At 40.4% G+C, this 16,092-nt stretch overlaps 1 protein-coding gene across 1 annotated transcript in view; it reads left to right on the plus strand.

Annotated features, from left to right (window-relative positions):
* The window catches only part of LOC140245097 (Krueppel-like factor 6), a 92,152-nt gene extending 77,123 nt beyond the window's left edge, over positions 1 to 15,029 (plus strand). The window contains exon 3 of the mRNA XM_072324694.1: positions 13,189 to 15,029. Coding sequence (XP_072180795.1) covers positions 13,189 to 13,364 — 176 coding nt within the window. The 3' untranslated portion in view covers positions 13,365 to 15,029. The remainder of the gene's footprint in view (positions 1 to 13,188) is intronic.
* Positions 15,030 to 16,092: the final 1,063 nt, after the last annotated feature.

Consider the following 16,092-nt stretch of genomic DNA (forward strand, 5'->3'; position numbering starts at 1 on the left):
GGAACAAACTTTGGCGGGGAGAGTGACCGCTGGTTCGTAATTGATAGCGCCCAGCTGTATTCATCACACATGAGCATGTGCGAACTCTAATGTCAAATGGCAGTGTGGGCCTCATCCGCACCATGCATGGCCAAAATGGCAGAACTCTCCAAGCAGTTTGGGAACAGTGGATGGTAGTGTGGATGGTCAGTCGTAGAAAAGATCAGATCTCTCCTAACCGTCCGAGAGACAAGGGATCCAGTTTGAACGCAGGGTTAGTGATGAAAGGGGCGATCCTGGGGTGTTGAGGAGAGACGGTCCCCCAAAACTGCCTGTTTTATCATTTACTTGCACTTCCAGAGAGGCATAAAATGCCCCACTAGCGGACAGAAGGGTTCCAGAGTACTCAGCTCTGCTCCCTAACCCCATGTCGCATTGCTGGCATACCGCAAATAATTGTGCTTTCACAGACCATTTGTGGTGAACTTGATGGTGTATATAGTATTTTTTTCTCTTCCCTTCTCTCTCCCCCTTTCAGTTTCTATTTATTTCCATGAAGTAGGCATTTCAGTGAGTGCTTATTTCACCTCTGTGCTTTTCACAACGTCCCATCAACCAGTGCACAGTCTGTGTCTGATTGCCGGCCGAGGCCTCAAACATATTCCCATACTGATATACCGTACATTGTATCATTCTCTTTCATTTTCACCGGGCTGCATTATCTTTAGCTGTCTATCCTTCTGGCTATCTACATTTGTATATATGCCTATCAATTGGCAAATTTATCTGTCTGCCTATGTCTATTTATCATCTTGTTGATCTACTTCACTATCTCCATTTTCTGTTCATCTGTCTGCTGGTCTACATGTACATTGTGATCTTTGTTTAACTCATCCCATAACTTTCTGCCATCATTATGTTGTTATAATAAATTTTTCACTGACAGTTCCTGCTTGATTGCACAAGATATCTGCATTCATGCATTTTCATCATTTGTTATATTCTCTTGAAGACTTTTATTTCTGGCAATATATTCCTCTCTTACCCTGCCAGGGGTATCTCATGCAACAGATAAGATACCCTTTTGTCGCCTGAGGATATTCTCTTTACCTCTCCATCTCCCCCCCCCCCGCCTTCCTTTCTACCTGCTCCCCCCCCCCTTTTTCTTCTTGCTCTCATATTTTCCCTGCTTGAGGATGTGCATGAAAGCAGCTCTGCTGTCTGTTTGTTTTTTTGTGTGTGTGGTTGGGGGGGGGGGGGGGTTGTCATTTACGAGATGGTTAAGTCTTTCCGAGAATGGAGCCACCAAGATGGGAGCAATCCTCCGGTATAATGATGCTCTCCCTTTCCTCATCCTTCAATATTCGTGATTATCTCGAGTGTGGGAAGTCATCCCAGTCGTGCTCGGACGGTGATGATACTCATTTCGCCTTGGCCGTTCGGGGAAGTTGGGGGGGGGGGGAATTTCCTCTCTAGCTGATCAAATTGTCTAGGACGCCAGACGCGCGTGCAAACAAGAACTGTCTGGTGATCCCTGTACACCGTAAACCTGACATCCGAGAAGGAATGTTGTGCAAAGGAATATACAGGGTCTCGGTAACTTTGCACAATCCGTCAAAATTATGACTTTGTTGTAGCTATAGCAACACAATCATCTAAATGATGCCTTTGTACACCCTGAGGAAAGTTACATCAGGAGAAGTCACTTAACCCTTCAGTTCCCAGAGGTTTCTTATTAAAGCCAACTTTCACTCTTGGATGGGAAGAAGGTGTAACTTTCACACTTTGCATGGATCTGGACAATCGATGCGGTATCCATGGAAACAAATCCTAAGAGTGGGATGATTCAGGCATGAGTCAAACCATGCAAGAAAGCATACATTTTGAACACAATGGCACACAAGTTACTTTTTTTTTTGTAGAGGAATGTAAAAGGGTAAAATCATGTATTCTGCAAGAAGTGTTTGCAATACATCATACTACTTGATATGGATTGCCATTTTATCTCTTTGGAGAGTTGCTTGTGATAGCTGCTTCAAGTGTGTCGGTAATCAGTAGGATTTATTGGGATGACCCAAGGAGAATAGTATTTGATCTTTTGATTCAAAGAAGACTGTGATTGATTACCTGTGAGAAGACTTAAGCTGTATATGTTAAGATTGTCTACCAATGAATGGTTTATAGTGCTCATCAAAAGATGTGCTTAATATAGGCCTATACCAAAGTGGGTCTAAAGATCTTTTCATCTTCATTTAGTCCTTGCTTTCGAAATGGACATTGCATGTGTATCGCTTCTCTACACCTCAGATCCCATCCTTCCAATGGAAGAGGGGAAATGGTGTGGGAGGAGGGGAGGGGAGAAGGTTTTGCTTTGATGTAGAATAGTAGTGACAGAGACACGCCGTTGATGCAGTATTACTAATTTATGTCTTTCCTCGATTTGATGCGTGGTAATTCATCCCTGCCAACATCCCCTTTCTTCTCTTGCTCATCTTGAAGGACAACTCGGGTTTTGTGCCTCCCAGGTAAATGTCAGCAGCATTATTGAACTTCCCCCTGAACATTCGGAATGAATGGCCCATCATTGTTGGTATGATCCGGTGGAAAGGGCACCTTATGACCTCCTGATGATCATTACAAGGATACGCTATGGCGACACATGACTCGGCCCTTAGCCTCCCTGATGTATTATCTATTCATCACCATTTTTATGCCTCTGCCCGAAGGGTGCCGGAGGCATTATTTCAAGGTGCATTTTACTCTACCTGCATAGATCTTTGCTGCTTACTGAAGATGTTTGTACTAGAGTTTATTAGTTTGTTTGAGAGATTATTTGTTCGTTTCATTCAGACTGTTGTGTTCATTGGAGAATTGTATGGATAAATGAAGTCATGTGTTAAAATTCAGTTTGCATGTTGAAAGTGGGCAAATTGCAATAATGAAATTTGCCTGTGTATCTGGCTGAGAAGTACCATCAGGTAAAAGTCCAGCCATGTGCAGGGGGACTAAAAGCGGATGCGGTTTGTCTTTAATACCTCCAGGATATCTTCATTTGTGATATGTGAGATAATTCCTCCACAACCTCAAGGGCAATGTTACCAACTAAAAAAGTGGACAGGATGCTATATGAGTGGAGAAGGGCAGTTTAGAAGGACCCATTCTTCAGTGGGTTTTTTAACGGAACTCTATGATATCCGCCTACATCCTTCCTGTTTTTTTGATGCGGAAGAGGTCTTCTGCGGTTGGGGGAAAACAAAAATGAATTGGTGTATTTAAAAAAAAAAAAATTGGATGGTAAAGTCACAAACTTGTTCTTTCAGAGAAGCAATTGTATGCTTCATGCATGCACATACATTATCTATGGCAGGTTTAACAATTGTGAATTCTATTTATAATTATTTGCCTTAGAGTTGTAATTTGTGAGCGTGGACTTCAAAATGTCGCAGCCAAGGAAATCCAAGTGCTTTTGTGATATACTGTAAAAGCTGATATATTCACCTACAGATATTTGCGCAAATAAGGTAGTCACATACATTTTTGTGAGATGTTGTTTTCGCAATGCAGTTGACACTGAGACTATCATAAGTGCACACCACTTTACTGTACATGAAGATATTTTCGTGTGTTGTTAAATTTGCGGCCCAACAGTGATTTGCAAAATTCTCAAAAATAAAACCCATGTGAAAATAACAGCCTTTTCAGTAGCAGCATTGAAGGCAGTAACATGTAGACGTGTGGATTTTTATGAAGAGCTGTGAAGTTTTCAGGAGCACTGAAAAAATTTTTCTCACCTTCTGAATAGATTTTGACATTTTGCACATTATTCGATCCTCTTTGCCACATGGTGCAATTCAAACATAGATTGAGGAACTGTTCATACTTTCATGCATTCCGCTAATGCAATTGACACACTCATTTGCCCATCCCTCCATCCCTCCATTCTAATCTGTCATTCATTCCTGCATTCATTCATCAATTCCCAAACCTTTCGTTCAATCCATCCATTCATTCATTCATCTTTCATACGTCCCTGGAATGACATTACGCCACCGGGCAAATTCCTGTTCCCACACCTTTCCCCTGATTCTCAGAAATAAATCATCTCCCCATTATTGTTCATGTTAAACCGCATCGACATGGTCTATTGATCGGAGCAATCTTCGAACTCATTTGTGACAACCTGACTCAATAGTCTCTCAGCCTCTAGTACCCCTCTAGTACCCCTCTCTCTCCTCCCCTCCTCCCCACCTCTTCCATCCTTTCTCCTCCTGACCTGGAATCTTATGCCCCTTTACAACCACGATTTGTGAGGATTCCTTGGATCATGTTGTCCAGATTTCTATTGTACCCCAGCTCTGCCAATCTTCCATCTCCTGTGTTGGAGGTGACATGCCTAATCCTCGAGTCCTCATCCCAATCAGATCGGCAAACACTGTGCCTTTGAATTCAGTACTAGCAGTCCGGATCGTGTGAACCCCCCTGTCATTGATACAGTGCAGTCCATTGATCCTCACTGGGCTCATTAGGTCGTAAATCCTCGGACATCATTGGTAGCATTACATTCATTGTTACATCATCATCATTTACAACTTACGTTTGTAGTCTTTACAGCACATGTGCCTGTATACCACTGTTCAAATGAATAGAGTCTGCTATCTATTCATCATCTCTGTCTCAATGAAATATGTGGTGTTTCCTTTGCTCCCCCCCCCCCCCCCACTAAGACTGTCAATTGTCATGTCAACTCAACAATGTTGCTACTTTTTATTCAAACGGTATTGTCTCATCATTGTAGTTGAAGCTATTTTTCATAAAGGAGATCAGAGTACAACTGTAATAGTCTAGTCCTGCCTCTGAATGCACTAAGTTTATCATGTACAACCAGTTGTAGTGCCTACATTTTAGGGTCTATATATAACAATGAGACATACACTCCATGTTGTGCCCTGTGTTTATGTGCAGATGTACCAGTTTAACCTTTGCTCAAACACCTGTGATCAATGTTAAAAAGGTGTGTTTATTCTCCATGTTAGAATTGTCATTGTCAGGCCAGTATAAATTCAAATGATACTGTACAAGGAAGACAAGCCTGCTATACTCGTTTCGGCTCTTGGCAATCAGTTTAAAACAATACCTCCGCATGCTATATCAACAGAGATAAAAATCGTAATCGCACAAGTGTGTGACTCATTGAGGAATATAGCAAAGATATAACCTGCAGTTGAGGTGAAGATTGTAGAGTTGAGATGAACTGAAAGATTGTGATGTTGATTTTTCAGTGATCCATACCCACACCCTTGTTTAGAAAACAAAGATGGGGAGAGGTTGAAGGAAGAATATTTTCGAAATATAGCTTGTATGGCGATATCTTATGGATGATTCATGCTACCTGCACATCTACAAAATTCTTCATCAGCAGATGTCTGGTATGCAGTATATGAGAGCACTAAATTATAAGCAATGCAGGAGCATGTATGTACATATACAATACATTTATGCTGGTCACATGCTAGCCCTGTGCTTGGTCGTGAAATATTATGTTTTGAGCTGTCATGTCTACCCGCAGAAGGGTACCTTGATCAAAAAGTCCAGCTTGACACCGTTCAAACAAAATTGGGTCACGTGCATAAACAGTGTCTTACTCTGTCAGTAGTTAAGATCCGTTTTGGAATAAAACCATAAAACTGATTAACCCATGAAAGTGTAGGCCTACACTGGCAGATGTCAACACAAATAAACAAGAACACTTCGGCATTTGTTTGTTTGTTTGCTTGCTTACTTGCTTTCAATGTAACAAATGGTCACTTTTGAAAAATGACAGTACTTTGTACATAAATATTATTTGGAATTTGATGGTATTGTACAGATCATGAATTTATTTTAAATCGGAAGTATAATCATCTCTTGAGTTTCGTGTAATGTAAAATATTGAACATTATAAGATGCACAGTATGCAAATGAAGCTGTTGGTTTAGGGTGATATGTATGATTATGTAACCTTTAGAAGTGCCAGAAAAAAAAAAGATTTGATTGTAATTTGTGCAATAATTTTTGTTTCACTTTGTGTATTTTTTTTTTCTCAGCTATAACCCCCAAAATAGGAAAAATGAAGCCATTGACAGATATAAGAGGAGGATAACACTGCAATTAATGGAAGGACACCAACAAGTCAAACTTTGCGAGCAATCCCACGCAATGAACTTTGTCTCTTCCCTGCAAACTTACTCACCCACGCGTTGTATCCACGGTAACCAGGATGACAGGCTGGTTACATAATGACCTGCACACCTAATGATTAAGCCAGTCTCTTCTTAAATGTTAGGCCCTGATGTTGACACAGTTTTATTAAATATTGTGCTCTGTATTTGGCTTTTTTATATAATATGTATGGGGCAGGGATGGAAAATCATGAAATATGCCAATGTTTCCAAGAGTACAATGTATGTTATAGAGCATTCATGATATCTTGAAGGAACGAGGTATAGAAGAGGAAGTAGAGCTGATGAAAATATGAACTGAGCATGTGAGAAAAATTGAGACAGCGGGTTTAAAAGTGAACACCAATATAAGCCAACCTGCCTTAACAAAAGCTATCATATGCTATTGAATCCATGCATGGGTTACTACAGTCTGTACACAATTCATTGATGTTTTAAAGGAAGGGTTGAGCAGTTGGAAATGAGATACAGTTCAAGAAATCAATGTTCCGAATCATATTTGTCGTGTGAACGGGTCTGTCTCTTGCTCACTTTAATCTTTGCAAGACAGACAAATATTGGTTTTCAAAGCAGAGTGATGTCATTCTTTACATAAGCGTTGTTTCCTACGCCTGTCCTGTTTGTATTCCAGGCAGCACCGTCTAGCGACCTAGGCGTGTTGTTTGATATCTGATGCATATCTACCTGTGCAAACTCATGCAAAGAGAAAGCAAAGGAAAAAAAAAAACGAAATAAAAAGGTCCATGTTTTCAGATGGTAACTGAGGTTGCAACCTTCCCACCATTAAGCAGAGAGAGGGAGAGAGAGAGGGAGAGATTGAGATACAAATGGTTAAAGAGAAATATACAGATGTTGTGAGTGTACACATCGGTAAGGGGTAGATTTCAAGATGTCCTTTTCACGTGTATCATCAATAACTAGGTCTGTCAAATGTGCCAGCATAAGCAGTAATTAATTAATATTCCTCCAAATGCAAGCCTGTCACAGAGTGTACAGCCTGCCAATATTCCCCCCACTCAGAGACGGCGAAACGCGGGAATGCTACATTCATTGATGTGACTATGTCGACACGCTTTCCCTCTTCTTTTTCCCCCCTTCTTTTCCCTCCCCTGCCAGCCATGCTACGAGTCACCATAGAGGGTAATTTTGCAGTATACCACACTTGTGTTATGTTCGCATAACTGATCGAGCGCGTTGTCATTCATTGTCATTTGCAGTGTTGTCTCAAGCGATTTCATTCACTGAAATTAGTTCAAGGTCGATATCGGTTTTGCTCGCGACAAACAAGTAGAATATCGCGCCTCGGCAAGACAAAGGGAGAACTGGTTGTCGGGAGAGCTGTTGTCCAAATGGACACGCTGTCCAAGTCGAAGTCAAGGACAATTGGTCAGTGTTTGAGACAATGGAAGATGCAGATATAATCTCAATAGAGTGCACTCCGTGGCCAATGGACAAGGCTACCCATTCGTCTAGATATTGTTGTTGTCAAAGAATTGAAATTTGGATGTAACGCTTCGCCATGAATGCACCCCATACAGAGGATCAGAGTGATAAATCCTCAGTCTGCAAGCCCCCACTGCCACCCTCAATATTGAGACTGACAAGCGTTGTCACCATCACTCCTGTTGCTTCGTGCTGTGCTGAATTTCATGATCCATGCATTATGATAGTCCGATACATAGACTTTTCCTGTAAAAGACCGTTTGACATTTTGAATTAAAGTTGATTTCACTATTAAAGTAAACTGGAACTCTAAATAGATATTGTGAAGCCTTTAGATCTCATTTATGGATAATTTAGTTATAATGCAATGAATTGATATCCATATTTTTTTTCAGTTGTTGTGACTGCTCAAAATCATGAGTTGAATATCACAATGTGGCACATAGAATCTAAATAATGAAATATAATGAAATAAATTGATTTGTATGTTTGTATGTTTTTTCAGTTTTTGTTACTGCTCAAAATCATGAGTTCAGTATCACAATATGGCACATAGAATCATGGTCTGCAACAAACTAAATGTATTCTAGAATGGTGAAACAAGATATAATGAAGTGGTGAAATGAACACTGGTAATTTGACAATCGATCAGAAGAAATAGGTCAGATCGCTAATGCTTTGATATTCATGGTTACCGGTGTGTTTTCTTTGAGGACAAAACACCCTACCTGTTCATTCTCAGTGTATTTCAGTACTTTGAATTCAGTGTGCATGGATTGATTGTTGCAATAACAGGCAAGACTTAAATAATCCTTCTGGTTGTCACCAAAAAAAAAAAAATGTTTTGAGTATGTTTTATGAACCTGTTATTTCTCACCAGTCAAATTCATAAAACCATATGTCAGGTTTGTTTGTTTGTTTTTAAAGGAGTAGCACAAAAAAAAAAAAAAATCAGGGTGTGAAATGTGCTTCAGGGCATACTCCACTAACTACCACATTCGATTTGATACGTTTGTTGTTGTTTTTTCCTCTTTGGAAGAAATTGTCTCCAAAGTGACAGTTAACTGTTTAAATGATGCCATTCTGTACCATTAATTCACTTTCTACAATCTGGGCATACAGCTTTAGCTTCCTGTTTGTGCGTTTGTGAAGCCAGTATAATAAAGCTAAAAAGTTAGCATCATTTTTTCATTTGCTTTCCAGTCTTGCAATGCAGTGTGAAGTCTGGGAAGTGATACAGTACGTGGCATTCTTATCGCATACATATTTTCAAGCATTGGTTGCTCTATAAGGCCCATTTCCTATTCAGTGCACTTCGAAGAAGAGAGCGCAGGGATAGATATTCCATGAAAGCGTAGTTCGTATTTGCATTTCATAACAAGAGCTGGGGAATATTCTTGCCTGGAGACATAGGGGGAAAAAAGGGCTTATCATCAGGCAATTTATTACCATATCGGGTAAGTCGGTTTCGCTTCAATTAACTTTGGTGTTGTGAATGACAACATGTCGAAATTTTAATGAATTAATCCATCGAGAAAAAACAGGAATGAGTTGTGGGGGGGGGGGGTGACGTGTCTCCTCATCGTCCAATCAGGATTTGGAAATAAGATTTCGAGCTCCGTGAAAAGAGGCAATTGCAGGCCTGTCTGCATGAATCCTTCTCTTTCGCGGAAAAAATGGAGACTGGAAAGAAATTGTCTTCCTGTTGCCGTGGTTTTGAGAGTCTGGAGGAAGTGTGAACGCTTAATCAATTCTCGCTGATGACTTAGGGAGGTTAAAGTGGCTAGTCTCGATTCTAAGTACTTCCTTAATAAATTGTCTGCACATAAATAGTTTTGTCAGCACTTGTTGGACTGACTACAAGTGTTGCCCTGCTGTCAGTGCTTACTTTTGTAGAGACGTAAAGATTGTCAAAAGATGATACGATCAATCGGGTTTGAAAGTAAGATTGATGTACAATGCCTTTAGGTCATCCTTAAGTTTGGAGCACATGTCCAAATCTTTTGATGATTATCGATCAGTCCATCAATATCTGTGCCTTCATCTTCAATCCTTGAGAAACACGAAACCTTCAAACTGATGCCATGTTACTGCTATCGCTTTCACACAGAGATAAACGGTGTGTAACATGTAGGTCAGAGTGTTTTTTTATCATTGTAAGCCTGAGTTTCAGACTAGTAGATCAGTATCGTGCTGTTTTTTGGTGAGTGCCGACAAGGTCATTAAAAATAACAGGAATGCTTCAATAAGGCGCAACAGCGAGCAACAGCGAACAACAGGTAAATACGCAAGTCAGGCCACTACGATGTAGTCTCACATACAGACTCCTGACATAACTTTTTGTATCGCTCGCATGATACATTTGGGCAATACCAGCATTGAAATAGAAAGCAGTTTGTACACTGCAGACTACAAGTTATTGTGTGTAGCGCAGTTGCTAATTTCCCTTTGTTAGATATGCAAAGCTGCAAGGAATATTACACAGGAACATACTTAAATGATGACAGCATTAATTCATTAAAACGTTTCATACCAGTAGGTACACGTACAAAGTGTAGTTGCTCTCTTAATTAACTTTTACCATGCATTCTTTCTAATTAGTGCATACTACAAGGCAAAAAGCAATACATTCTACCCGTAACACATACATTGTATGCACTTTGAAGTGGAGTGGTATCTTTTACAAATGTTCTGAATGCATCACAAAAGTGAAAGATCTGTTGCACATTTCTTATAAAACTCTGTCAGTACTTGTATTCCCCCCAAAAGTGAAATGAGCCTGCTGTAACTGACATGGCCATGTTTTTAAGGAGACATACACTATTTCAAGAATTCATAATTCTTACAATCTTATTCTTATGGTGAGCCCCCACTCATGCATTCTTATGGTGAAACTGCTACCTTGTTCAGTGTAATTTGTTTGGGGTCTTCAGAGCATTTGTTTCTCTGCTCAAGGACCACATTTAATTCCACAAATCTAAACATGAAGCTGTCGATTAATGTACTACACAATGTGAAATTATGAAAATCCCCTGCACTTCCCCTTTGAAGTGTCACCGTTATTTCACAGGATAGTTACGCCCTTGGTCATGACATAGTTCAATGATTGTGCATTGAGAAAGGTCACTTTCAGCCACAAACCGTGCCAGACTATTTGGTCCTCTTTTTATGCAAGCTTACTCTCATCTAGATATGATTATTGCCTTGCATGATTGATATCAGTTATATTTCAATGCATTATATGACCTGTGAGACCACTTTTGTTGTTTGTTTTTGGTGTGCACATACATGAGACACATGGTGATGTAGGTATATCTATATTGTACCTTTAATATGGTGGTGTTAGTGCATTGCGTGCAGTGATAAAACCATTTCCATGCACTGTTGTTTGGTTTATGTGAATGGTCTCATCCTTTTATGTGTATGTCGTGATACTAGGCAGGACTTATTTCTAGAGATGACACTACCTCTTATTCCAGAACTGACAAGCAGGTCTGTCATTGACAGAGTGTTGTGCTTTCACAATATCCCTATCTTGCAAGAGCGAGACTTCAAATCATATGTCAAGAGCTTTAACTGCTATGAGTTTGGGTGGGGGGGGGGGGGGGCTTGGAGTCTGAATGTTTTTGAATGATTCCCATATATTTCACAGAAGTTTGTCTGAACACTCCTATAGTCATTATCGAAGCATTGTATGTACCTTATATGCATATGTCATACTGATGCAATTACCGAGCGTGTGTGCAAGCCACCCTTTCTACTACTCGTTCACACTCCACCTCCCCCGATCTTCACCCTCGGAGTAAATAACCGTTTCTGAATTCTTGACGAAGTGATGCAATAAATGAACTTGGAGAAAAAAAAAAAACCTCATGCAGAGAGGAAGAGGGCCTGATGCATGACAAATCACGAGGGTAGAAGCAAGGTGCTTCTCCAACGAGACAGGAAGTGTATCCTGTTTTTCCCCCTCGTTAAATTAGAGCAGAAATTGGATCTTGTGGAAGTGCGGAGCAGCTTGCATCGATCTATTTGTTTTGATTATGCCTTGCCCTGGATGCGGCAGCCCTGAATGTATGTACGGTGTATAGCAAGGTTAATGTAATAAGGATATGCCAGGAAAAAAAATTAAATGTTGCCAACTAATAGCTGTTGTTTTTTTTTCTGTGCTCCAAAATTTATACTCTATTCTATTGAGTGTGGAAAGATTCTGAGGTATTCCAAATAAAAATGAACATGTGCATTTCCCTGTGCATTTTTACATCTGGTGTATTCTGGGGTCATGTGAAGGCTGAAATAGGTTCAGAAGAGTAGAAATTCAAGAGGAGTTTATAAGGCAAATGTTTTCTATGCCAATGAAATATAGACTGAAACAAGCCTAAAACTTGGACCTCAAGTATTGTCATTATCATACCAGCATACTACTAATAATTCACAAGAAGTAAAGGCAGTCCAACTTTGGCTAGCTGTGAGCAATTTGAGAGAATAAGACATATTTCGCATCTTGTCAATGAGGATTGTACTGAGAAGTCATTACATCGGTATGTTTATATTATACCGTAACACCCAAAATATGACTAGAAATATGCACTGACCATGGATCATACAGAAAAAGAATTGTTTTTCTTATTGTCAATATGAAATTCTGTCTGCTTTTCCCTCGTAACACTGTGCTCCTGGGGTCGTTGAAGTGAATGATGCGAGCTTCACCCTTTCAAATGCCATGTTCATATAGACCTTATACTGTGAGGGATTAACAGCCGAGAGAAATTGACTATTTTAGGCCAAGGCAGGATGTACACATGACAAGTGCTGTCTGGTGCCTCGGCGAGCATTTCACGCTTTTCTTCATCCCGCCACCAACTCCCAGAGTGGTTGAATTATTCGGTGACCCGGGAGTCAGAGTTTCGGCCGGTTGCCCTGTATGAAGCATACATGTATATGTACCACAGCTAGCTACTCTAGCTGTACAGAATGACACTGCATTGGAGAAACGGAGGACTCCTGGGTATGTGGGAAGGGAATTGATTAGTAATCTTTGATTCATTTCCTTTTTTTTAACCCTTTGTATGTCTTGAGTGCCAGTTGGTGCAGAAAACACCATAGCATTGTACTTACCAGCCAAAATCTGTGGCATAGGAGGGGTTAAATATATATTTTCCTTATCCATTAGACAGAGCAGTTGAGATTTGGAGGATGTTCAAAGCTGAAACAGGAGTGTAAGGCCTACAGATAGGATGCAGAAGTTGTGCTGGCTGGTCACATTTGAATGAAGTGCATGAATTTCTTTATTGTTGTCACGTGTATGGCTCATGATGTTAAAGCCACTTTCATCCTTCCCACCAAAATCGAGAGTATCGCTTTCGCTTTTAAAGATACATGTGTACCTCTGCCAAATAAGGATATACAGCATGGGTTTGATTGACCCGTAGGATGCTTTCGTTTATATTAAATAAATGCGCAACCTTCAAGACTTAATTGAAACGTGTGTCTCATCATATCCATTCTAAATCAACCTTTCCCATTTTTGTTTTCTTTCTCCAATGTGCAGGTGAGAAGCCATACAAGTGTACTTGGGAAGGATGCGAGTGGAGGTTTGCGCGATCGGACGAGCTCACGCGGCACTACCGCAAGCACACGGGGGCTAAGCCATTCAAGTGTACCCACTGTGAGAGGTGCTTCTCACGATCGGACCATCTGGCACTCCACATGAAACGCCACCTCTGATGAAGCGCCGGCGTACGGTCCCGCCCCGTCACGAATCACTGGCGACGCGAGTTTTGCGTTCATTACCGACGACTTTATACTTTTGATGTCTCCCAAGACCATTATCCTACACACAACCCTTCGTACTTTCATGAATTTTTTGACCGAGACATTTCTTTCGTCTTTTTTTGAAAGAACGGACAAATCTTTCTCTTGCTCTGAGCCTTACGACTTAGGTGGATCTGATGTGGACTGCGTCATACTACAGAGCCACATTGTACATTATTTGTTCGTATTGTGATGTCAATTCCACTGCATTGATTTCTCAAAGAGGACAGTGTATTGCAACTACAGTATATGTGAGTGACTCGACCTTATTAAGCACTGACTGTTTATGACAGCATCTCAAAGTAAAAACTGATCAAAAAAAGAACAACAAAAAAATTAGAAAAAAAAAAGAGAATTTGTTTTCTTTCAAGAAGTTTACGAGTGAGGGGTTGGTGAGGAGAAACAGCAACGGTTTAGTCAGTCAGCCATGTTGCATTGAGATTCGCTGGTACAAGTGCAAACCACAGAACAACAACAACAAAACTGCACCGTTCGTTTCCAGTGATCAGTTTGAGACGTCTGGATTCATCGCTCGATGTCAACCCAACTCCCAGGACGGCGCGGAAGCAGACGAAAGCGCCATCACAAAGCTAGCAGTGTCGTGTAGAATATCAAACACATAGTTGAGATGGTGCTCTGTTAGATAAGCACTATAGTACAATTGCAGCTGTAGACTCGTAGCAAAAAAAAAGGAAAAAAATCAATAAAAATGTTATAGCAATTTATAGTTATGTAGCATTAGAAAATGATAGCGTAGTAAACCATGTAGTGTAGATCACGTGAAATGTTGTGATGTAAATCGTAAGCTGCCTCCTTCAGGAGAGGTCACCATTGTTGAAACCAGCATTTTGCAGTATGTGACATTCTGTTTTATGTCTTGTCCTGATGTGTGTCATACTATGTATGCTCGACCTGATGGGGTGGTTTTCTGGGGTCGTCTTCATCGTTTTTGTCGAAAACGATGGAGCGACACAGAGGTGGAATCTTTGAAAGATAAGACAGAGAAAGAATTAAGTTGTATTCACAGAGTGACACATGCTCCCGGATTTGTAAAAAGATCTATGCCCTTCAGGACTGGCGAACTGAAACCACTGAATGCAGCCTGCAGAACCATTTGTATTTTCTCAGAGTATTCAAATTTGACCCAAAATTGAATCCTTCCAAAATGATTATCAATATCTACAAAAACTTGTTTCAGATGAATGCATTATATATGAAAGCATGTTCTTCATTTGCAGGAATGAAGAGGAATTATCAAAGGCCAATGTTGTTTGCGGAACAAAGTTACTATGAGTCTGATAAACACAGACACATTATGAATTGTTGATCTGACAAATTGGATTTTGATGAGCAAAATGAATTATTCACTGATTGGATATTATGTAGTGCTGTATTAAAAGTGGAATGGAAATGCCGTAATGAGACACGAGTGATCGGGTCGCAAACAAGTCTCAAAGAGGCACAGAAATGGGAGCACAGATACGCGGGACCGTGGGGATGTGTGTCGATTGCATTGAAGACGCAGACCAGAAGCATTTGCGGTGGACTCTCAACAGTTATCACAGAAAAGAGGAGAGAAAGAATGAGGAGATGGGAAAGTGTGAGAGAGAGAGAGCGAGCGAGATAGAGAGGAATACAAGTACCTGCTCATGATGATGGCTGTGTATTTATTGTGTCCGAAATACAGCCGGACGGAGAGCAGTGTGCACGGAGGAGAAGGGGGTGGGGAGGAACAGCTTAACGTGGATACATTCTCGTGTAGATAGGCGTAGTGCGAGCAGAGCGTAGTCATGGAGGAGGTTAGAGCCCTACCCGCCCGTTGCTAGGCAAAGGATGCATGCCCGTCTCATTTTGAGGTCCGGTAGGCATACCGTGCCTTTGTACCCTTAGTAGCCATCTTTCATAGATTCTGTCATTGTCCAATTGGTAGGTAAGCTGTGATCTATTTTTTATTTAATATGTGTATCGACTGTATGTCTGGTTGCATTTTAGAGTATGGAAGTGTCTCGTGCCATAGTACTATAATTTGACTCTAACAACATTCCCACCTCCTAGATTGATAAATTAAGTCACTTTCATAGATTTTGATTTTACAATGAAACACCCATCGTCATTGTCACCACCATTCTCTCTTTGTTAGGGCTTTATAATCTTTTAAGTCCAGGCTTCAGTTCAAGAGCATAAATGAATGTACAATATTCGAGAGATATGATAAAAGGATGTTATTCAGGGTTGTTTCATCATTATTAAACAATATTTCTGTTGAAATGTGAAAAGAATGAACTCATGGGAACTTTTTAATCTTCACAAACCGAATAATCGTGTTCATCGCAGTGAATCTGCCCAGGCAAGTGCTCCTGAAAATGTATTGGACAGCAGTCCCTCAACAGATCTCAATACAGAAAGAACCAGGACAGCTGTACAACCTGCCTTTTCCAAGAAAAATTGCTATCTTAGATGGAAAAGGATGTAAAATTTTGTACTCCAGCTCCATTTGGCAAATCCTTGCATCATTGGAGATGCAACCCTGAAAATGAGTACCAGAAGGAGGTATCTTCTTGGCCTTGATGAAAAATGATTCTTTAGCTTATTTATCTATCAATGATTTACCAATGGGTTTTGGAATAATGGTAGTGGCTCT

This window comes from Diadema setosum, chromosome 22 (assembly GCF_964275005.1).
Source record: "Diadema setosum chromosome 22, eeDiaSeto1, whole genome shotgun sequence".
Classification (NCBI taxonomy): Eukaryota; Metazoa; Echinodermata; class Echinoidea; order Diadematoida; family Diadematidae; genus Diadema; species Diadema setosum.